The 23549-nt window shown below is 44.4% G+C and overlaps 5 protein-coding genes across 5 annotated transcripts; 4 read left to right on the plus strand and 1 right to left on the minus strand.

Annotated features, from left to right (window-relative positions):
* Positions 1-10369: 10369 nt before the first annotated feature.
* JR316_0009436 (uncharacterized protein) lies at positions 10370-11080 on the plus strand (the record flags this gene model as incomplete). The annotated part of the gene is made up of 3 exons (XM_047895139.1): positions 10370-10552; positions 10720-10938; positions 11000-11080. 3 exons carry the CDS (start codon positions 10370-10372, stop codon positions 11078-11080), a joined length of 483 nt encoding a protein of 160 aa, XP_047746598.1.
* Positions 11081-12142: 1062 nt separating this feature from the next.
* Positions 12143-13283, plus strand: JR316_0009437 (uncharacterized protein; the record flags this gene model as incomplete). The annotated part of the gene is made up of 6 exons (XM_047895140.1): positions 12143-12450; positions 12514-12572; positions 12649-12799; positions 12853-12941; positions 13000-13067; positions 13119-13283. 6 exons carry the CDS (start codon positions 12143-12145, stop codon positions 13281-13283), a joined length of 840 nt encoding a protein of 279 aa, XP_047746599.1.
* Positions 13284-13638: 355 nt separating this feature from the next.
* JR316_0009438 (uncharacterized protein) lies at positions 13639-14014 on the minus strand (the record flags this gene model as incomplete). The annotated part of the gene is made up of 2 exons (XM_047895141.1): positions 13639-13848; positions 13907-14014. 2 exons carry the CDS (start codon positions 14012-14014, stop codon positions 13639-13641), a joined length of 318 nt encoding a protein of 105 aa, XP_047746600.1.
* Positions 14015-18973: 4959 nt separating this feature from the next.
* On the plus strand, positions 18974-20207 carry JR316_0009439 (uncharacterized protein; the record flags this gene model as incomplete). Its single annotated transcript, XM_047895142.1, has 7 exons — positions 18974-19058; positions 19117-19378; positions 19439-19497; positions 19556-19706; positions 19770-19858; positions 19922-19989; positions 20043-20207. The coding sequence occupies 7 exons, from the start codon at positions 18974-18976 to the stop codon at positions 20205-20207; spliced, it is 879 nt and encodes a 292-aa protein (XP_047746601.1).
* A 585-nt stretch (positions 20208-20792) lies between these two features.
* On the plus strand, positions 20793-22144 carry JR316_0009440 (uncharacterized protein; the record flags this gene model as incomplete). The annotated part of the gene is made up of 2 exons (XM_047895143.1): positions 20793-21597; positions 21834-22144. 2 exons carry the CDS (start codon positions 20793-20795, stop codon positions 22142-22144), a joined length of 1116 nt encoding a protein of 371 aa, XP_047746602.1.
* Positions 22145-23549: the final 1405 nt, after the last annotated feature.

Below are 23549 nucleotides of genomic sequence, written 5' to 3' on the forward strand. Positions count from 1 at the left end.
GATTTCAATGGTATATAACGCCCAATGGTTTAATACAACTCGGGGAAGCAGAACATTAACATGATTATTCTAAATAATGCACTGAATCCTTTCCATGCCTATCCCATACCAGTACTCTGGGACCTCTCGTCGAGGAGACATCAACTCCATGACAAAACATGGCCCTCCAGAAACCAATCAGCCCTTGACATTGACGGCGGCGGGGCAGCATGCGGAAGCGCTTTCACGCATCAGCGTCGATCAGATGAACGGACCCGTGTGTGCCACGCGTGTATCTAATTATAGTGGATCCATCCATGATCCGTTGATTTAATCCGGAAGCTGTGCAGAGTTAATAGGAGTTAATGCAACGTCATCCAGATTTGACCCGCCCAATCCATCCCGCCCAGTGCCCGTACCTGCGAGAAAACGACCACGGCATAATCTGCTCGTCGAGGCGACCCCGACGCATTTTCGCTGCCCAAAACGGTGGCGCGGACGGCGAGCAACCCTGGTTTTGAAGGCGTGGGGGCGATGCGCTTTCACGCATCATTCCCATCAGTGTTGATCGGATGAACGGACCCGTGTGCGCCACGGGTGTATCTAATTATAGTGCATCCGTCTATGATCCGTCGATTTAATCCGGAAGGTGCGCACAAGTAATGCAAACGTCATCCAGAGTCGACCCGCCCAATCCATCCCGCCCCCTACCCGTACCAAGGCGCAAACGACGGCATCGTAATCTGCTCGTCGCGGCGATCCCGACGCATTTTGTCCCGCCAAAATTCGCCGACCAGACGACGAGCAACCCCTGGTTTTGAAGGCGCGGGGGCGTGCAGGCTGCGTCCAACGGTATCGGTGCGCGACGCGCGCGACGCGGCATGATGATCATTTTGATCATCATTCCCATCAATGAAGGATTGGCCTGGATCGGCCCATGAATTTGCACGCGTGTAACTAATACATCCGTGACAACCCCTGTACCTAAAACGGAAGGCGCGCAGAATTAATGCTGGGCGTCATCCAGAGTCGACCCGCCCAATCCATCCCGCCCAGTGCCCGTACCCGCGCGCAAACGACGCCGACGCAATCTGCTCGTCGAGGCGGTCCCGACGAATTTTTTCCCGCCAAAATCGGCCGCCCGGACGATGAGCAACGCATTTTTCGCGCCCTCGGGGGCCCCGCTCGCTGTTGTTGACGTTTTGTTTGGTCGTATTGTTCATACCCCTGGCTAACCGCGTGCCGCACAGGTGAACACATCAAATGTGGCACCTGGCAGTTGCCTCCATAGATATATACCATACACCTGGCAACTGCCAGGGTATGAAGGTTTCAAAGGGCCACTAGAGGTGTCGCAGCATTGCTCATGAGGCCGAGTCCCGATCGCACGAAGTTGAAGACAAGCTCTTTGCTGGAGTAAGCGTTCAGATTATCTGTTATTTGCAAAAATGCTAAATATCTTACTAGGTTATGGATTTCAGTCAAGCTGAACGAAATGGATTTATTAATGCATTTATTCATTTCTGGGAAACACGTCCTGGAAATTCACGCACTACGTCCGAGCTTCAGCATGCTGCTGAACGCTTGCTCAAGGGATGCAGAGAACATTACCGTGCTGGAGTTACTCGCATTAGTCGAATTTCCGGATTAATTCCTCCAGAACAAAGTGAAGAATTCAAATCACGCGCAATAGGACTTGTTTCTTTGCCGGATTCTACAGCCTTTCTAGACGAATCCTCGCTTCTTGTCAATGACTTTCCAAAATTAGCTCCCTGGATGGAATGGTGGACTCGTCCCGCCCACGCGTCCATGCTTTTTGAGTCAGCTAGAGTTATGGATATAGATTTGTGGAAATCTCTTCCAGACACAAACAATGCCGAAGAAGCCATGCACTGGAAGCTTTACTCTACATGTGGCCGAAATCATGAACTTATGGAAGGTCTTTATGCGTTACGCGGAGTTGCATTCTATTTCAAACGTTTATATGATGGTGCAAAACGTAAGTTGGCCGCTCCTTAATGTGTGCTTTGGTTCTAATTTATGTATTGTAACTTTTAGAGGGTATAAAGATCCGATATGGGCAACCAGAGCCATGGAAGCTCGTATCTGCAAAACTGGGATTCACCAAACCATCTCGGAATCGCGATTCAGCCCAAGGCAAGAAGAAAAAAAATGATGGTCGTCCTCCTGACACGATTAAGGAGCTTTTAAATAAGCCCTCTGCACGCAAACGAAAAAAGGAAGCCTCTGTAGAAGACTCGAATCAGCAATCCAATGCAGAACCGCCATCCAAACGGCCAAAAAAATTGAAACTGAAGCCTTCTCTACAAACTCCGTCCACACTTTCAAGATCAAAGCCATTGAAATCTGTGCTCAAGAATGGTCCATCTTCACAAGCGCTTTCTGCACGCTCACGGGCGCCTAAAAAAACCAAGCCAATCAAATCGGATTTGAAGAAGATCTCGATACTTCAAGCACCACAGAATATAGTCTCGTATCCCTGGTCGCAAAATTCATGTTGGCTGGATACATCATTACAGTTGCTCTATGCATTGTTTGAGGAATCACCACCCGAGTTTCTTTTGATCTTCGACAAGCTTCCTGCTGATTCACCCCTGAAGGCACTATATACTATGCTTCATACGCGATACGAAATGGAATGCGAGGACAAAGCTACAAAAATGCACTCGAAAAGTCTAGGAAGTCTTTGTGACAAATACCGGCTACTTTTATTCAAGCACAAAATTATCAATTCCTTAGATGGCTGTGACGCACTTCTAGTACGTTGTTTAGGTTTATGCATCCATTTTATTTGGCTTACATTGGAAATATAGTCATGGTTATCAGAACTTGTGCTCAAGGAAGATATCTCAAATTCATACAGAATCGTTGGTGCGCTAGCAACGCACCTCATGTCAATCAACATCTGTTCAGGATCTGGGGCTTCTGGAGGCCCTCATATACAAATCGACTCGGTTCCGAAACGCAAACCCTATTTGGTTTTCACTTCGTTGACCCATGCCAAATTTCAAGGAAGTCTTTCAGTCGCATTTGAAGACTTCATCTCGCTTGACAAGGAGCCAACCATATCATCTACATCAGAGCTATTCGAAGACGGGCATGAAGAACATATTCTAATGGATAAATGCTGGCGTTCACAGGAGGGAAATGTTCTCTGCTCTGGAAAAAGGCATGATGTTCATAATCTGGTCGTTTCACTTCCAGTTATCTTGATGCTTGTTTTTACAAATGACGCATCGGACATGCGTAATGATGATTCTACTGTCGACACCTGGGATATTCCTTCTGTTTTAAAACCTGACACTGTCAACAAAAATGGGCCTCTATATGATCTATCTGGTCTTGCTCTCTATAACCGAGCTACTAACCATTTTATATCTCGCTTCTCTTCCAACAATACAATCTACACCTATGATGGGATGAAAAATAACGGGTACTGCATTGAAGAAATCAATGCTACCATGGAATCCCACATGTCTGGACGCTATCCGCAGCTCCCAGATGGGTTTGTGGTGTATTCTGCCTTCTATATGCTTCGTGGTGGCCTCTCATCACAACAATCATTATTCAAACAGCGAATGCAGACAATCTCGACAAGATTTCATATAAATGCTACTGTGGATAGTCTTGAAATGCGTCCAACCTTCACCTACGAGTCCAGCAATATGGTGGCTATGAATCCAGCCAGTAGAACCTGGTTCAATAACCCGTATAGCCAGCAAACCCTGGAATATGTCTCAAGAGTCTCCACTATTTCGCTTCCCTCGCACTGGAATATTCGCCCGATTCAACATGGTGATAATGAAGATCAATATGAATCCGAAGAGGAGACAACTCACCATGTTACTATGCGCTCTATTTCCCCTGCGCTCTCTATTTCTTCAAAGCCAGACTCTGATTTCTCACTCAATTGTCGCTGCGGGATTACTGGAGATGGAAACAAGTACTATCTAGACGACATATATGGACGTGCCGTTCAATGCAACAAGTGTAAAGACTGGTCGCATATAGCCTGTCAGCGTGATGGAAGGGCAAGTTGCCTTGCAGAAAAAGAACCCTTTATCTGCGATAACTGTGACATTCATCAAAAACTGTCCCGGGGTACTCGCGTCTCTGCACGGATGTAAGTTCTATATCACTATAACACAGCAGATTGCTTACCAATTCTTTTAACTTAGCCACAATATTGCAAAGCGGGTAGAAACAGAAAAGCCATTATCGGAAAGACTTATGTGCGTGAGATTAAACTAATCATGGAATAAAATTAACCATTACTCATAGAGCCGGACGAGGAGCTCTTGCACGCCATGGAGAATTCTGGTACCCTGTGCGGCTTATTCAGAAATTGGAAGCAGGCTGGCGTGTTAAATGGTGGCATAAAAATGAGTATTTCACACCAGGAATTGAAGTTGGGGACATTACAGTAGTCCCTGTTTCTGATATCCGTGATTCTCTCTGGAAGGACCGTGCTGGACGCCGAGAAATTAGGGTGAGTGGTCTAATCTACATCTAATTGTCGAGATATATGTAACGTATCTTGCAAATCAGCTTGGAAAATGGACCCGATCTGACCTCGTTGAAGATGCTGAAGACATCCTGTCTAACCCAATGTCAATTCCGTTCACCAAAGAGATGAATGCCATCCTCTCGCCTTATATACCCGTTCTGCAAAAACTTTTATTGGGTGAGAAGACCGGAAAACATCATATTCCTGCTAGAAATTGGCTTGAAGATACCGGAAAGGACCCCATAAAGACGATAATTCAATATTGCGGCTCACTTTCAATCACCGAGCAGGCACAAATTGGAAACTGGGTCGAGCGAAGAGTTTGTGATGGTCAAAAAAATCTACGAATCTACTGGGCAAGCCGTCTACCACTCGCACACACGTATACGATTTATATTGCGCATCGCCTCAAGACAAACCCAAAATATAACAATCTCAGCGAAGATCTGCTTCTTGACGAGGCTTGGAAAGCACAAAAAAATGATATACCTTGCCCGATCCGAACACTGGATGTTGACTTAGAGGCGTTGGCATCGTTGGAAGAGGAGATGTTTGAGGTTTCAAGCCGCGCCGGACTTGCAGGTAATTATCAGTGGGGTCTGGATGCTGGAGAGCCGCAAGGTTGGTTTCCATATGCAGGAGTTCCCGATTATTACAACCATGGCGACATTGAGATAGACAGTGACGAAGGAATGGTATGTTTATCTTTTACTATTGCTAATATTCAATCTCAAAAATATTCGCTCAGACTGGCCCAAACTTTGTGAAATTTATACAACCCACCGAGCCAAAACTAGTAGAAGAGAAGAGAATCCTTAGGCCACGACCTATCCCGGAAAATAGGACCGCAGCAAAGGCAGCGAAGTCAAAAACAAAGTAATAGTATTCAATTTAGTAGGTACTACATTGATTAGCTACGTACATGTCATGTATATCAAGTACAAGACGCTATGTACTACATAACAGCCTGCACGCTTGCGTTTTTTTTTTGGTTGCACTTGCGTGTGCATTATACTGCACTTGCGCGCACACTGCACTGCACTTGCGTGCACACTGCACTGCACTTGCGCGCACACTGCACTGCACTTGCGTGTGCACTGCACTGCACTTGCGTGTGCACTTGCATGCACTCGCATGCACTTGCACTGCACTGCAGCACAGCCACCGTGCACTTGCATTTGCACGTTTTGCACTTGCGCACTTACGCTGCACTTATTTTTTCCTATGCCCCATGGAAAGTTACGACAGAGAGGATGATCCTGTCCTTGATATAGCGCCGCAGTATATTCCAGTCGAGGCAGATTGATGAAGCGCTGTTTTCATCATAGTCGATAGAGGGAGTTCCTGATGTTATTCGATTGTATGTATCTTCGACCCACGGTTGTCCGTTATAGCTCGTCGTTCTTGGCAATCAAGTCATCGGAAACACTACTGAACCCAAGTCCCTTTGGCAAAATGAAGTGCAAAGAGGGTCACGTCGCCTAGTTCTCTGCGACTGCTTTGCAATTTGCGATGGGAGGGGACGACGTTGGTACCAGAACAGCAGTTACCAAGAAGGTAATCGAAATAGACTGGAGAAATGCCAATGAGGAAGTCATACTGGGATCGTTTGAAGTGTATGCACAGCGCGTGCTGCCCAAGAAGTAGAAATTGCGGAATGTCGAGGCGGTAGAGAGCATATATGATCACCATCATCACTACAGAGGCCAAGTCTAGCTGTGATTCATGTTTGCAAATCTGTAAAACACAACCCATATCTCATCAATAAGCTTTTCAGGCGCACCTGAATCCAAGAAAAAGAGGACCTGGGGCGTGTAAGAGAGTAAACCACACCCACAGGGAAATCCATAGCTATTCCCCAGAACTAGAGCGTGAAAAGAGTGTTCCCAAGTTCATCTGTGCATTTCAAACACCGATATGTGCGCCAAAAACACCACAAGACCGCACAGAGCAGGAGTGCAATTGATCAAATAAGCATACACATCCTTTGGATGATAAGCCAAAGAATTGCGCCCCATATATATCCTTCGAAAAGCAGAATAGATGTAAAAGAGGCGACTTCTCACCGCTCAGTGATCCTTGGAGCGAATGGAGATATATATAAACCGAATAGTAAGGAAAGGATAAGGATAGGAAACACAAGGAAATGTTGCAAAGCTCACTCTTGCTCGGGCTAGGGGCACGTCGAACTATGCTGAACCCACTTTACATGTCATAGGCCTCATCTCCAATCATTACTGCACAATTCAGACAGCTATGCAGAGAAATTTCCTTTCTGGAACACCCAACAATAGACTGGCATTTTAACCCTCGTATTGACCGCGCACCAGACCCAACGCCCGTTTTCAGCATGTCCTATATCGAATTACCTTTGTCCGTAGCTAAAGTAAGAACCTGAACATCGCTTAGGGCATGCATGAGGATTTAAATCTTACCTGTATAAATTGGGTTCAACGCCGCGAAAAGTGTAAGAAAAGGAGTTGAAAAGACAAGCAACGTTTCGCGAGTTCAGCGTTTCGCGAGTAGATGTGATCGTTTCTGTCAGCCGGCGTCACTTCATGCCGGACATGCTTTCAATCTGCTCGCAGTCGCTCTTCCACCAACATCATGATTTGCTTTCTTGGCGCTTGAATGTTTCTTGTTGGGGTTTTTCTCGTTGTTCACGGCGATTGGATGAGGTGGTGGCGGGAGAACAGAAAATAACTTTTATTTGGTCGTGTTTGTTTGCAGGGTGTAGTAGGGCCGGGTAGGCCGGTAACCCGAGAAGACGATTCAGGGTCCAGCGCGTTCAAATCAGTGAGATCAACTTGAACCGACTACTACCACTAATACTAATAGTAACCCGAGTGCTGTTTTTCTCTTCACATGCCCATAGAACCCTCCCGACAGAGAATCGCCTCTCTTCAGGCCAACTGTTGAGGTTATTTAATGCCCTGTCATGAAAGATAATAGCGGGAAAGGATAAGAACGGTGCTCGTGGAAGTCTTTTGTAATCTCCTTATCACTGGATGCTTAACGTTTCATGTTGTTGACCTATTTAGCTGGTTCTTGTTCGCCTCCACTACCAACTCCTCTTCCAGTTCTGCTGTCCAAGTCGGGGCTCCTCCTGTTCGTGTACGTTTGGGCCATACATGTCCGCTTTCTTTTGGCTAACTGGGAAAGTGTCTCAGTGTTCCAATTTTCTGCAATTATGTAGTTGCTCAGCATCAAGTACACTGCCTATTAGAACTCGGAACGCCTGACAGAAATGGTATCGGTGGTACAAGGGCACCAGGAAATCAGCGTGGTTAGCCCGCGTGCGACCTATTTTTGCGTGCCACGCATAAATGCGAATCAGCAAATTTGCGTGTCTTTCACATGACTTTGCGTGCGAAATGCTACATGTTGCGTGTGCATGGAACGTAAACGCGTGCAGTGTTATTGAGGTAGCGTGCTATTTGCGTGCAAAATTCCGTATAAAACTCACATGAAGAGTAGTGTATAGTAAGCTATTTTCTGCAAGAATTGTAGTATGCTACGCATCCAGTTGGACTAAGTAATTAATGGTCATCCTACTTTGTATGACATAATGGTTTTGAAGATGTCCTTATTCTTGCTTTCCAGCCAACCTTTTGCAGGAACAAGGTTTGAATAAACTTTTTCTGGGTCGCCTAGAAGGTCATACATTTTCTTCTTTGCCGGTGTAAGAGCCTTGTCTACTTCACATGAATAAAGAGTTGATGATGGATCAGACAGTATATCATTGTCTGTGGGGATCTTCCATGCTTGTTCCCAAATTGACCTGACTTGGATCTCACAAAGTCTGTATCTATCACCCCACAAAAAGTCAACTATATTTGATTGACCCACAAATCTCACAGTATCAGGTTTTACTCCAGGATCCTGAATTGGCAACCTCGCCACCAGCGTATGCCAAATAAATCCTCGTTGTTCTTCAGATGAATTAAACGAGCGGGATAACAGAATGATCCATGCTTTGCCAAAACTCCTCTTCCTCGTCAAATTCGTTTGTGTAAAGGCTTCTTTGAAAGAGTAAGATCTTCCATCTCGCTCAAAATAAAGCATTGTCATTTCATAGTGTAAAAAAACTGAGCGTGGAGCTTATACCTGCACTCAGAGACTTGTCTGCTATCAGGTAGTGAAACTCGAGGAACAAGACACATAGATCCCAAACAGGAACACAAATGCATACCACAAGATACTCATTTAACGAATTCATTGAGTTTCACCTTTTAATTTATTTGAGATCTTTCAAACATTCAACATTAATGCCAAAATCAAAGTTCAATCTATCTAATGGTACATCCGGACGTATTTTTGCATTAAACTACCCCAAAACGCATTATTTTGTACTAGCGTGCAAGAATAAACTGCTTGCGGGGCCATCGCGTGCAGATTACAGTTGTTTGCGTGCCAATTGCACGCACTTAATTGGGTCGCGTGCTATCGCGTGCCGTCGCGTGCCATCGCGTTCTCGTGGGAAAGTGGGTCGCGTGCTGCCTGCGTGGTAAATGCGTGCAATTGAGTGCACCTAGCGTGCTGTGGTGTCACGCTGGTGGTCGTTCAACAACATGAATTGCATCCCAAATTGACAAAATTGTTGTTTTTCTCCAAGTTCACCGTTTGATCGGATATTACCGATCATAAACCGTTGCCGATTTTATTGCCGAATCTTGGTTGCGGAGTCGGAGATTATTGCGAGGCCACGCCGAGGGACACGGCATACCAAGCCGTCCCACAAGCTCATTGTTTGTATGGCCCCTCTAAACACCAAATTGTTTCATTGAAGTTCTACTGGTTCCGAGAGCCAAACACCTACACTTACCATGTATTGTAGACTGTTAAAGACATATATGTTGATTAATTCAAATACAGTATAGACATGTAATAATCTCTACATCCTAACTGCTTGATATCCGTGGTGGTGGCTGCACATGAAGTTAGTATAATACAAGGGCATACTCACAATACATTATTACACACCAAATAATTATAAATGAACGCTAACGACCACTGTTACGTTACAATCCTACGTGTGACACAGCTGTGACATTGCGTGCAGAACATATCAATATGCGTGCAGAACACAGTTGTTGCGCAAAAATGCGTGTCACGCAGGCACACGCAAAAACGCACGCACGCGAGCAGCCACGCTGATTTCTGTATGCCCGTGGTACAATATGAGGATACATTAATTGTTGTACTCCGAGGAACAATGTGCTGTATCATGATAAGTAAGTATGCTCGCGGATTTATATTTACACAAATCCATTCTAGATTCTGGAAGTCATAGAAGATTATCTATTCCACATACATAGGGATATCCATGTTCTTGTGTCAATATCATGTGCTTCAGGACATCCTCTCGACATGGGTAAAAACACATTGGCTTCGATTTAAGTATGTGCATTAGTATCAGGAGGAAGAAATCCAAAGTAGGAGCTTCTTTCTGGATCTTCTTTCTTATATGCGCTCGCATATAGATTCGAAACTATTCAATTCTCTGCATTGATCATTGCGCATATGACTAATCTTAACGTGCTGGTGGGAGAAAACTTGGATAGACTTATAATAATATGTAACGCACTGTATGGCTAGTTTTGCGGTGAAGGTTTGTATCTTGTAACCCAGATTTGTGATTTTATGTTCCAAAATAAAGCATCAAATCCTCATTATTATCAATCATCCGCTGTCTATGGATAATTTAGAAATATTCTGCTTCCTTTGAAAGAGCAGTGTGCATAAAGAAGACAAGACACGTCCACACTCCTTCAACGTATTAAAGGAGAGCAAATCTCAATAATACTGCAGGCAATCTGTTGCTTTACTCTATCTATCACCTCAACCTTACATCCCAGAGAAATGAAACTTGCACTGTCAGTTGCCGTATATTTGGCTGCTGTGGCCTCAGCGTCCACCATTGCGAGCACTACAGCAACAACGATGAAGGCCATCATGGGCGACTTCTCCAAGCTTGGACAACAGTACGCGAAAGTTGTTGACGATGTTAATGCGTTCCCTCAAACAGGAACTGAGGGCGTTCAGGTAAGTCAAGAAAATTTTAGAAAATGCTTACTAAAATCTTGTGTATAGGACATACATAATGATTTAACCATCATTGACGGACTCTTTCAAAATGTTAATGATAATCTAGACGTAAGTGCATCAGAGATACAATGAACCCAATTGGCCGATTAATTAGTGCTTCGCAGGCCCTTCCGAGACCAGTCTCAGACAAGAATGCCCGCAAAATATTTTCTACATACAACGATCTTACTCCAAACATCTTGGAGTATCTCAACGGCATCACGGATAAAGCCGCTGACTTTAAAGCCCTCGGCTCGGCATCCTCTAATACAATATTCTTAGATTTAATGGGTGCTGGTGCGCCTTGCATCCACTTCGGAGAAAGTTTAATGGCAATGATTCCTGTGAGCACTTTTTTTAATTTTGATCATGCTTTGTGATGCTGACAACTTACAAATCCGGCAGCCCGTTATGACCGACGAAGCAAACACTATGCTCAACGGGGTTGATGCAGCAAGACAAGACGCCATCAATGCGCTTTCTTAAGATTGTAATATGTATTCACAGAATATTGCTTAAGATGCAGATGCTTAATGCCATTGTTGTCAAATCAATACAAAGGGGTGGAAGACGGAAACATCAACGATTAGAAGGAACAAAAGATAGGGCAAATAGCGAAGGTTTGGATTGGACATGTAATGGAATATGTTCCTGTAAAAAAACACCTGTTAGCTTTTGGCTACATTGAGGTTCAAGCCTTAGCTTGGTGCATATCAGCCCCAAATCACCCTGTATCGCATCGCGCACACATACCATGCAGATTAACCAAATGTAAAAAGTTGAACACAACAAACGACTACTCGACTATAAATGTGGTTAAAAAGTATGTGTCGGTAGGATGGTGGAGTCTCCAGAAAACAGCGAGGGTTTTGAGTAGAAATACAGTTGATGCTTCAATAAGAAGATGGCGACGAAACATAGATCTGCTTCTTCTGCTCTTGTTCAGATGTGTAAGTGAGTCCCGTCAGGATGGTCCATTCTCAAACCGAGAGTAAAATACCCTTCTAGACCACAATAACTGCTGCGGCTGGTCAGTATAACGAATGTTCTGGATTCGATATAGCCAGTCTATATATCGTAGCCTGACCCATTACCGCTGTCCATGTGGGAAATGAACAGATAGAAATGAGCGAGCGAGGTGATGCGCTTGTTGTCTATATTTGGATGGCATTCGTGTCCATGATAGCTACACTAGTCGGCATTGCAGTGTAGATTGTGCTGATATAATGACCTAAACAAAACCGGTGTATTCCCAACAGTGCTTAGTTTAAGACACTACACGAGCGACCAGTCGAGCACATTGCCAATCTACCTCTGAACTAATACAAAGCAAAGCTCCCAATCTAGAAGTCAATAATTACACTGAACAGAATAAAAGGAGCGCTTGACGAGCCTGTAAATCCAATAGCTTTCATACCAATCAATTCCTATCTTTTCATTCTGCACGTACAATGGCTTTTATCGCAAACCATGTTTACACCATTGCGAACAGGAAACAAAACAGCGGCAATAACATGCTTTTGGCTCTATTCCAAGGCAAGGACTAGAATGGACACTCCAAAACATAACATTAACCATAGGGATATCATCATAGCAAATTCCGCCAACACCACTCCTTGTCAAGTACATACCCAATCTAGCACTGAGGAGACGTTTAACCAGAAATGGCTGATTAAGACAGTCCCCGGAAAGTCCGACATATATACTTTTCAGAACATACGTACCGGGTCATACCTTGATCTGCGCGACGGATCAAAGGCGAACGGAGCGCTTGTTGTAGGCTGGGAACTTCTCCCAGGGACACAATGGGAGTCGGTACAACAATGGAAAATCATTCCTAACGGAAACTATACTAAGTATTTGCTGATTCGCTCAAGTATAGTTGATTTAACGCTTACCAAAGTAATGTTGTACATTAGGATCCAAAATGTTGCTAGTGGAACTTATCTTGACTTGCTGAATGGCAGTAGTGCCCCTGGTGAGTGTACCACGTCCCCATAACTCATCCACAGTTAGTGAATGGTACAGTGCTGACCTCTATACGTTACCAACAGGAACACAAGTCCACGGCTGGGCTTCGAATACAACAGAGACTCAAGACTGGTTCCTGCGCCGTGTAAGCCGCACAGACGTTGAGCTCCGAGCTATTCTTGCCAAAGACATACACAACGCGCCCAACTTTCAGGGTTTTACACAAGATGGACTGTATGTTTTTTTATCTACCTGGGCGTTGGGAAGTCAAACGATGATTGTTTCAGATATCTTGTTCTCCCTCAGAGTGTCCGTGACGCTATCTATGTCAAATCTGGGTTGAAAACTATGAAAGGACGCGGTCAACTCTTTGACAGTGAGTGACCAAACCTATTACGAACCCGTTACATTGACGCTCATTGACAATCAAACAGGTGATGATTATGCCATTGTTCTCAAGGCCGAAGTTGCTAAGTGGGGTATTGCAACCCTTCTAGCTGATGTAGGTTTAGAACACCATTTTGAAATAATTTTACCAACGCACTGGTTTTAGGATTTTGGAATTCTTTGGGGACTGATTTTTGGCACAACCGGAAACCGTAGTCTCGCCTACAATTTCTACCTCAACGAGAACTTAGATAATATTGTATTTTTTGATCCCTACACTGGAGAAGAGAAGGTAGATATGGGATATAAGACCTACATGGCCGTGTATTGACATATCTCTATCTCGCATACTCATCACTCCTTTCACTATCTGTCAATCTGGTGGAGTTCAAGGCGCCAAAGCGGCGATCTTGGACTTTCAAAGAAAATGTGGACTGTGTAGAAGTACTTCATGTACCACGCAATCTTGCACATTTCCTACTTGTTTGATATCTGTAAAAATCTGCCCATTTTAATTCATATCACGTTCTATATGTTTAACAAGGAAGCATATCATATTTTAAAAGTCGAAGACAATCCTATCCAGTTCAGTAATCGCTAACCTGGAGTCTAACTCATCTCTGACAGCTTCCCGTGGTTCAATTTGTGCTAGGTGTATAGATATGGGTTCTCAATTCTTGCATACATTAGGGCCCAATTACAACACTCTGCTTTGATTCAAGCTCCCCCGTGACCTTGATCCCATCAAATACCTGACATACACTGCCATGTGCCGTGTCGGTTGCTTGAGACTGGAACCGTAAATTCGTTCCAGGACTCTTGTGTGTATGGGGATACAGGTCCGTGGCTGATGCCGCGAGATTGACACGCGCGACCATGATTGTTGGCGCCATACCCTGTCAAGAGCGTGCGGTGTAAATAACTTTGGATTCTGTCGTCTATGTTGGAACTCACTGCAATTGGAACAAGCACACTCGCCGAGTATGCCTGCAACGAAGTCAACGGCAAGTTTCCAATGGCAGCTGGGATAGCAACTGACACGGCCTGGACTAACAGCGCCATCGAATAGAAGAATACGGATTGGACAAGCATTTCAATAATCCGTCTGAATTTCCTATCTGGGGAAATAGACTCGGAGTTGGTATGGGAGAAGTGGGTTATGCGGTAGGCAATGAGGAAGGTTGCTGCGAGACTGGTTGCGGCTGATAAGATGTATCCGGAAGACTCCAATCTATCCACAAACAGTGCCTGGCGGTGCGTTGGCTTGGCCCTAGTGGCCAGCAGGATTATGATGGCCGCAATAAACAGTCCTAATCAAGTGTGTAAGTGTATTATGAGGAACGAGAAAACATGCGGAAAGCATACCAAATTCAGAAAACAATAGGAGCAGCGGAAATGATATGACTCTTTTTGAGCGTCCCCACACATGGAAACATCTCCATATCTGACAAAAGGTTGTTTATTTTATGCTCATGTGTGTGTTTTTAGACATACCAAAAGTCCATCAGCGAGTGTAAGCATGATGAATACAAAGAGATTGTTTAGTACATGCAACCATCTCGGTAGTACCAGGGTGGCATTAAATATACTGTCTCTAGTATCCCCGTTCTCGACGAAGAACCATCGCATAAACGACCATTCGAAGCCGCAATTCGCCATTCCTAACATGTACATAAGGCTGATAACATATATCACCAACTTCTTTGGCGTTTTTGTTCTTGTCACTATCAAAAAAACATGAGCATCTAGGACCAGGGCATCATTACGATTCGCAAGCCAGTCAACCTACGACATATGTATAGTGTTCCAAGGTAAACAACACTGTACATGCCTATTATCACATAGAAAATTTTGTGATTGAGTATTTTCAGGCTGTTGAAGACGACTGTACATACCCATCATGAGCGTCCCCAACATTCTAGAGTTTAAATTAGCATCAATATCTGATTTCTGGATGGAAATATTTGGTAATGGCTCTTCGTGGCGTGACATAGATGGTGTAAGGATTATTGGGAACTTTTTGGTACCTTACTCGACGGTCTGTATGGAGCTTTAAGTAGACCATCATAGCTAGGTGCATCATAGATAAGAGTCAGAAATTGACTATATCTCCCGACGTGATTGATTGACAGGTAAAAATGAAGTTGTATTTTGACAAAATTGCCACCAATGCAAGACACAATATGGATAGGGAATTTATTTCTCAAAGTCGGTGATCGAGTTTGGATTAGCATATATCAATTATCAGAATGAAATGCAGTGTTTAGACTACTGACAGTGACCACAATCACTTTGTCTGTTCCCGTTTCCAGCTTTATGACGCATGGCAGACAGCTACGCTCTGTCTGATCCGGTGAATAAAAGCTACCGTCTGCCGAACTCACGTTGGAATCTATTTTTGCATCCACACTCGATCAACGAAGGTGTTTCCCCTGTGCCTGGTATATTTGACATAGTTTTATAAAGTGCTTGCCAATGTCAGTGTCGAAGACTTTTGAAATAAATGACATTGTGATCTCGAGGGGGATTTATCTACCCAGCAGGAGATCCCACGATTACCCATGGTACAAGAGATATTGGTCACATTAAAAAAATGTCAACTATGGCGGGGCGAATGAACCGGGGAACCGAGTCGTACCAGTGTCAATCAAGCAGTCAAGTATGAGAAGGGGTGAGCGTGTTGTAATATCCATATTCCGTGCATATAACGAGGGAGTTGACAAATTCAGCAGTAACTATACTAGAGTCATTGAAAGTGACAGACATTTTGATGGATGCAACAGACATCCTATGTTCCAGGACGCACAGATAACCCTCAGAAGGAGAGTACTGGTAGGATGTTCAGTAACAAAACACGAGGTAAAGGTGATTGTGAGAGGAGAACAAGTAAGTGACTGCGGAATTTGGACGTGTAATGGATTGTTCAACAAGCGGCAACGTTAATCGACACTCGTCGCCACTGCATCCCAGTAATCCTCCCGTACGTCTCAATAGCAAAAACGATACAAGTTAGGAATAGCCGGGAAAAAAAGTATAAAAATATGCAGATATAGAAGGGCGGTTTCGTTGCACCCCAGAAGAACACCCCGTTTAGGCCCAAGAATTAAGATGTGAATAAACACAAAGTCTCAGAAGTGTATTCTCTCATTTATAACATGCTTGTGCTGATAGAATGGGACATGCTGGATACCCTGGACTCGGGTTGAGGGGTTTACGGGTTGAAGGTAGAGATTTTGGATACGACCTTCACGATGACGACCAATAAGAGGAGTGATTACGAACGTAATATATTCAATCTTCTCCTTGTGTGACTCATACCCCATTACAACCCTCTTCGTCAATCCGCCGATGTATTCGATGACATAGTCGACGTCTATAATGACTCAATGATTCGGGCGTCGATCATGGGCGTAGATCATGCTGCTTAAGTATGGTTTACCACTTTGCGTCGTCCCTCGTCTTCCTCAACATCAGGTGTTGCATAGATTGCCTTGAAACATATTAACATTCAGCACCCGCGTCAACATCAGGGTCAAATGCACTCACACAATCCACCCAAACATCTCGAAATACGCATATGCGCACTCCTTCGAGGCTTCCTGTTGTCCCCTGTTTACCCGAATCCAGCTCTCATCCACATATATGCGCATTCCCTTTCCTGCGTTTATGTATGCAAGTTTGTCAAAGGTAATCCATGTGTATTTGCGCGAGTGTTCGGACAGAGTATTATGAATAGCTCTTATATGTTGCCTGCCGCGGGGGCCAACAAGTTGAAAATAGGTGAAAATGGATCATATATGCGCTAAGGGGATATAATGATCAGTTGTAGCAATGATTCATGACAGACGAACCAGAAGATGGACCATTCAATCACTCTAACCCCAGGAACATTACGAGTCCTCCCTTGGAGGAATCGTTTTTATATCGAACTCGACGTATATCCGAAATCGTGAAACGCTTGATGAGCCGGCGATCAATCGGCAGGGTTTGATCGGCGATTGAATGAGCGATTTTGGCCGTTCACGTGCGCGAGAATCGCTGTTTTGATTGGCCGGCGATCGATCAGCTCTAGTGTTGCCGCCAGAGCGCAGTCACTCTGCAGTGACTGTGACTGCACTCTGTTTTTTCATTCTCCGACACACTTCACAGCGCAACAAAGTCGCAGTGAAGTGCTCTGCAAAGTGTGCCGTAAATTGCAGCGTCAGATAATCTAGACTAAATATGGAAGTATTACATGCATTTTTGTCGAATACATGAGAATGTCCGGGATACCTACTATATATGGAGGATATTTATTGCACATGACCTTTATCTATCTAGATAAGATTGCAATAAAGTATTCAACAGTTCACGTGGTCCAGATCCCTTTGATCTTGTCGTCGACGCAAATTCTGCTTGGTTTTCGCCGGATTTGTTGAGAAAAGTCAAAAAAATTGCTACATTGAAGTGTCTTGGACTATTAGGACACTGAATGAGCAAATACATATAGACAAAATGACTTGCAAAGCGTCAACCTTTCGTCGACCATTTTATGAGGTCGAGACGGTGAATGACGTCACAAACACTTCACAGCACTTCACAGGGACTGTGATCACTGTGAAGCGTGTCACAGTCGCCCAAAAATGGCTTCACTGTCACTGCACTGCACTCTGGCGGCAACACTAATCAGCTCAATGTCGGTGTTTAAATTTCAGTTGCTGTCAAAAAGCCTGTCAATCCAGGCTTTTGGCAGGGAATGAAACGCTTTTTGAGCCGGCAATGGCTCGGCAGAGAAGTCGGAACTTTAAATATCTTGCCACTCGACATCAATCAAAATCTGTTTGAATTTTCAAAGGTTTCTTGTTGCTCCAGCATTGTATGGCCTACTTAGTTACCTACAACAACTAAATGATTATTCATGACCATATCATTAAAGGCCTACTTATTTATGTAGACCTAAGAAATTCACCAGTTGTTCATTACCCTTGCATTCATGGCTTACTTACTTATGTAGCTTATCTACAATAGGACAACTTGAACATTAGTGATTTCATTCTTTTCAGTCCAGTCTTTGTCTTCAAGTCAGATGCCAGTGAAACTATTACAATATTATAGTTTACTGGATGCAGCCCCTCCTAAAATACATTTCTTATAAATTCCAAAGGAATTGATCACAAGGACTCGTATCTGCCGTGCGTAGCAACGGCCCACCTTACAAGTCTCCTCTACGTCGGGTTTGTACTTGCGCAGACAGTTCCAGGACGCTGTCACACTGTGATTAAGAAGTCCAATGGGCCGCGAAATGAGCTGGAGCTGACATAAGCTTCCCCTTTGTACTTGACGTTGTTGATGGGATGCAACCGACCCCTCTGACAGGTCTAAAAATCTGCCCGTTCTGCTGAGAAGTACAGCTCTGCTTCACACACTGAAGAACTCCTGTCACATAGTGCTGTACGTATCTATTGGTCTCTTCTTTCACTAAAGTTGACTTGTATAACCCCAGATGTATCAAGCAAGGAATTTGTGTTTCATAGATGAAACCAATTTTTGGTATTACACATCCTTGTTGGTATGAAATAATTCATCTTCTGGTTTGTATGTCATTAATAACTGCTGAAACTGGTCATTATAGCGACAGCCTTGGAGTCCATATGGCGGGTCAATGTATCTCAATGCACCCCATTACTGCTGTCCATACGGTAAATGAACAGATTGGAACAAGCAAGCAATGATTTGGCGTGCATTTTGTCTACATGTGGAAGTCATCTGCGCCTACCATGGTGCAATCAGAATTTCAGGATAGATTGGGCTAACATATTCACTTAAGGAAAATTTAGTGTGCGCTTACTGTGGTTGGTTCATGCCACTAGAGCAACGATCCGTCAATCACTCACAGCCAATCTGTACCTGATCTACGAGGGATGGCTCATGCTCTAGATTTCTAAAGGTTCTACTGAATTGTATAAAAGGTGCACTTACCGAGTCCGTAAGCTACATCGCATTCATATCAAGCATTCCTCATCATTTGTATCTGAGCATACAATGGCTTTCTTTGCAAACCAAATCTATACCATCGCAAACAGGAAACAGGACAATGGCAACAATATGTTCCTGGCCCTATTTGAAGGTATGGTTTATAGTTGACATCTGAAAATAAATTAATCATGGTGATATTATTACTACAGCAAATTCTGCCAACGCCACTCCTTGTCAAGTGCACAACCAATCCAACACTGAGGAGGCGTTTAACCAGCAATGGCTTGTCAAGACAGTCCCCGGAAAGTGCGACATTTACACATTCCAAAATATCCGTACCGGGACCTACCTTGATCTGCGTGACGGTTCAAAGAATAATGGCGCGCTCGTCGTAGGGTGGCAGCTTCTCCCTGGAACAGAATGGGAGTCTGCACAGCAGTGGAGAATCATTCCTAACGGAAACTATACTAAGTATTGTCTGATTCTCTGCAGTGTAAATGAACTCACGCTTACCAAAGAACTGTTTTACAGAATTCAAAATGTTGCCAGTGGTACCTACCTTGACTTGCTCAACGGCAGTAGTGCACCCGGTGAGTTTACCACATCCCCTTCCACAGAGCAGCTCTGATCTCTGTACGTAACCGCCAGACACGCAAGTTCACGGCTGGGAATGGAGTGCGACAGAGACTCAAGACTGGTCCCTGCGCCGCGTAAGCCGCACAGATGTTGAGCTTCGCGGCATCATTGCGAAAGACACGCACAACGCGCCCGACTTCCAGGGTTTCAGTCAGGACGGGTTGTATGTATTTTTTCCAAGTTCTTCAACCTAGTCTTCGGAAACTGGTAAATTTACTGTTGGCAGATATCTTGTGCTTCCCCAGAGTGTCCGTGATGCGATATACGTTAGCTCCAGGTTGAAAACTATGAAAGGCCGCGGTCAGCTCTTTGACAGTGAGTAGTAACCGACCCGATTGCAAACTCGTTGAATTTTTAAATTTAATGATTACCAACCAGGCGACGACTATGCCATTGTTCTCAAGGCAGAAGTTGCCAAGTGGGGTATTGCAAACCTTCTAGCCGATGTACGTTTGAGTTCCAACATCTTGATTTATCATTAACAACACTCTCTTTGCAGGATTTTGGACTCCTTTGGGGATTGATGTTCAGCCGAAACGACGACGGTGCTCTTGCCTATAACTTCTACTTAAACGAAGACTTGGATACTGTTGTATTTTTTGATCCCTATACCGGAGAAGAGAAGGCCGACATGGGGTACAAGGCCTACATGGCCCTGTACTGATGTATTTCCATTCCGAAATCCGATTATTTCTCTCAGTACCTATCAAGCTGCTGGAGTTCGAGATGGAAAAAATATGTTCTTGGACTTGCAAAGAAAATGTGGAGTGTTTAGGAGTATTTCATATACAACAAAATCTTGTTCATTTCCTACTAGCTTGATATCCGTATAGATCTCCCCTGATTTTGTCTGCCATTTTATGCATTTACAAAAATATCTACATTGACAGCCAACGTCACTCCTTTCCACAGTCAAGTGTGGTCGACCCTTTTTCAATATGTAGAAACATGCTTTCCCAATTGTCCGCAGTAAAATCAGCCGCACGTTGCGGAGTGCTAACGGGTGGCGACTGACGCAGCCTGAATAACCTGTCCCACGCTGGATGGGATGACGGTTGAGGGACTGATTGATTGACGGTATTTGTGCCCGTGAGCTCACAGAAAGTCTGGTCGTCACAACAACTTCTTGTACACCGTCACTCGTATTGGCTGTCCCACGGTTAAACGGACAAAGAGTAAGCGCTGATCTTTTTCCCTTTACCTACAACTTCAAAAATCTCGCAATACTCCTGAATACTTCCAAAATACCATGACTGTGGCAGCAGAGCTTCCCATGGAGATTATCAACAACATCATGGAGATTGCAATTGATACTCTGGATCCTCAATCAGTGTCATCGATAACACTGTTATCACACCAGTTCCGCGTCATGGTCAACAAAGAGCGCTTTTTTCATCTTAATTTCGACAGTGACACCAGTTGGAACGAGTTACATGGATTGGCAACTCTTTTCGAGCAAGCAGCTGGAATCGCGATACGAGGAATACAAACTTTCATCGCCTCAATTTACATCCGCATTGAGGACGACTGTGATTACGACGAGATACAGCCCCATATCACAATCTTCAAACATCTATTCAGGCATGATGCTATACTGCACACACCTATTCGAAAGCTGTCACTTTACATAACCAACGTTGCAGGATTGTTATCCGTGGACCCTGCACTGGACTATTCTCTCAGATCGCTGCTCAGCGAGTCCCACGTTAACTTCCTAGAACTGTGTCAATCATGGGAAATACCCTATGACCTCTTACACAGGTCAAAAATCGAACACCTGTCCCTTCTATGCGTGGGAGGACTGTCCAAACATTTCGTCACCCGAAATTTGAATCCAGTAAATCTCAAGTCGCTGACTATCTCCTTGTATGATGGGTCTCAGTTTAAAATAACCGATCTGATGACACTGCTTGGAGCGCTCGAATCCAGCTGTTTTTCGTATATGACTTCTCTGACCATATCAACCTCATTTGTCCACTTTGCGAGAAAATTGCTGGAGCTAACACAGTGCCTGGAGACACTGACAATAAAGTGTGCAGAGGAGCTGTACCAAAGTACGTCCCTCGTTGTATTCCACAATCTTTATCTCAATAACATATTAATAATGCCTACCTCATAGCCCCCAGTCACGTTTCTGGAAACTCTTTGTTCAATTACCACTTACTCCCCCATTTGAAGAATCTCAATATAAGTTACGCACTGGATATTTCTTGTACTTATCCGTTAGCGTCGTCAACTGATTGCCTGGTGGGACACTTGCTCCCTTCTCACCTTGACAAGCTTTGCATAGATATCAGACTCTTGGATGTCGTGGACCACCACCTACACGGCCCAGACTATGGCCTTGTGGAATCAGGTGCGCTGCTCCAGGAGGCAGTTGCCTGGGACGAACGTCTTTCTTCGCTGGTCCGCGGGAAAGCAAAGCATCCTGTTGTACATATCAATATCCACATACATCGTCGCTTCATGGAAACACAGTACCACTCGCCCATCTGGAAAGACTGTTGGAGGCAGCATTTCTTGAATGCCTTTTCGACATGTCGAACTTCTATGAAACACTTCTTTCTCTCCATCGATACAACGTCGAAAGCGTATGATTAGGATTAGGATTATGTACTAGATTGCTGGATACATGTTACAAATGTCACATATCGATGAGATAGACTGACATTGAAGCCATCGATTCACTGGTAGAGTGCTTGGAAACGATGACATTGATTCGGAAAATGTATGTCCATGGGGACTTACCACAAAGATGGTTGCAAGAGCAGCACCATACAGGCAACAATAGCGACCCCCACGGAGCACATATAGACGTAGAGGTTATCACTTGCCTCAAAGCCTTTGTTAAACGCTTCTCTCGTTGAATTGGGATGAGTGATGAGGTAGCATTAGGAGCAGGAGCAGTATGGGAAGGCATGATTTTGACCATAGTTAATCTCCGGCGCCGATGCACCATCGGGTAGAATTACAAGTGGGTATCCAATCATTTGCCTTGAGGAACAGCGGGCGGATTAAGATGGACACTTGCAACTTCAAAGGCATGCGTAAGGCAGGATATGCCAATAGAAAAGTCGATGAAATATATGGGAGCACGGTGACCGTGGTATGAAGCAAATGCAAAGGACCGCGAACCGTGATGAGACAACAATATCCTAATGAGGTATGCCAAGGGGAAAGACACCGTAAATCAAACAAGGCAGAATTGTGAAAGGACAAGAAAAGAACGCAGAGGCGAACAGTGAAAAGTCGTCGCATGTAAAATGCTCACCACTTGTTTTGATTACCGTGAGTGCTAACCCATAACTTTATTTGCATCTCCTTCAGCGCACCATCGGTATATCATCAAAAAAGTTACAGCAATGGATAACAGACCATCACACCCGCTGAGCGACCAAATGAAATGCTACATGTCCTAGCGAAGCTCGAATAGTTGATTTACGATGTAGAGGCCGAATTTCGAGGTAGCATCCAGCTGAAGTGAAGATATATAACCTATGACGTTGCTGCTGCATGGACGAAAAGAGCGAGCTAGTGCAGGGGAACCAAAGATCAGAGAGAGGCATGCCTAGGCATGCAAAGCAAAACACTTACCGAGATGAACACCGGAAATTCAGTATTATTGCCCCTCCATTTCGCAACTTTTCTCTCATTCCAATTCCTGTGCCTTTCTGGCGTCAACTTTGGGCCAGTTATATGTATATATAACACAGGAAGAGAGAAATTTGAGAGAAACGTGCTGACTCGCGTCCCCGCCCTCGATTCCACAATCAATTTGCTCGTCCCTAGACTCCCGATTCTTGTCCTCCTGCGCCGTTCAGATACTTATGGCATTTCCAAGCAACAAGAATCAGCATTGACAGATTTATCAAGACCAGAGTTATTTTTGAGCTTTTGTTTCCTGTGAGTTATTCTTCTGCGGAGAAGCGATGGCGGCTGACGTCGGAGAAAAAGAACAACGTGGCGCGTCTGTCAGTGTTTGTCCTTGCTGTCCTCACAGCATTTG

Source organism: Psilocybe cubensis, chromosome 8, assembly GCF_017499595.1.
Source record: "Psilocybe cubensis strain MGC-MH-2018 chromosome 8, whole genome shotgun sequence".
Classification (NCBI taxonomy): Eukaryota; Fungi; Basidiomycota; class Agaricomycetes; order Agaricales; family Agrocybaceae; genus Psilocybe; species Psilocybe cubensis.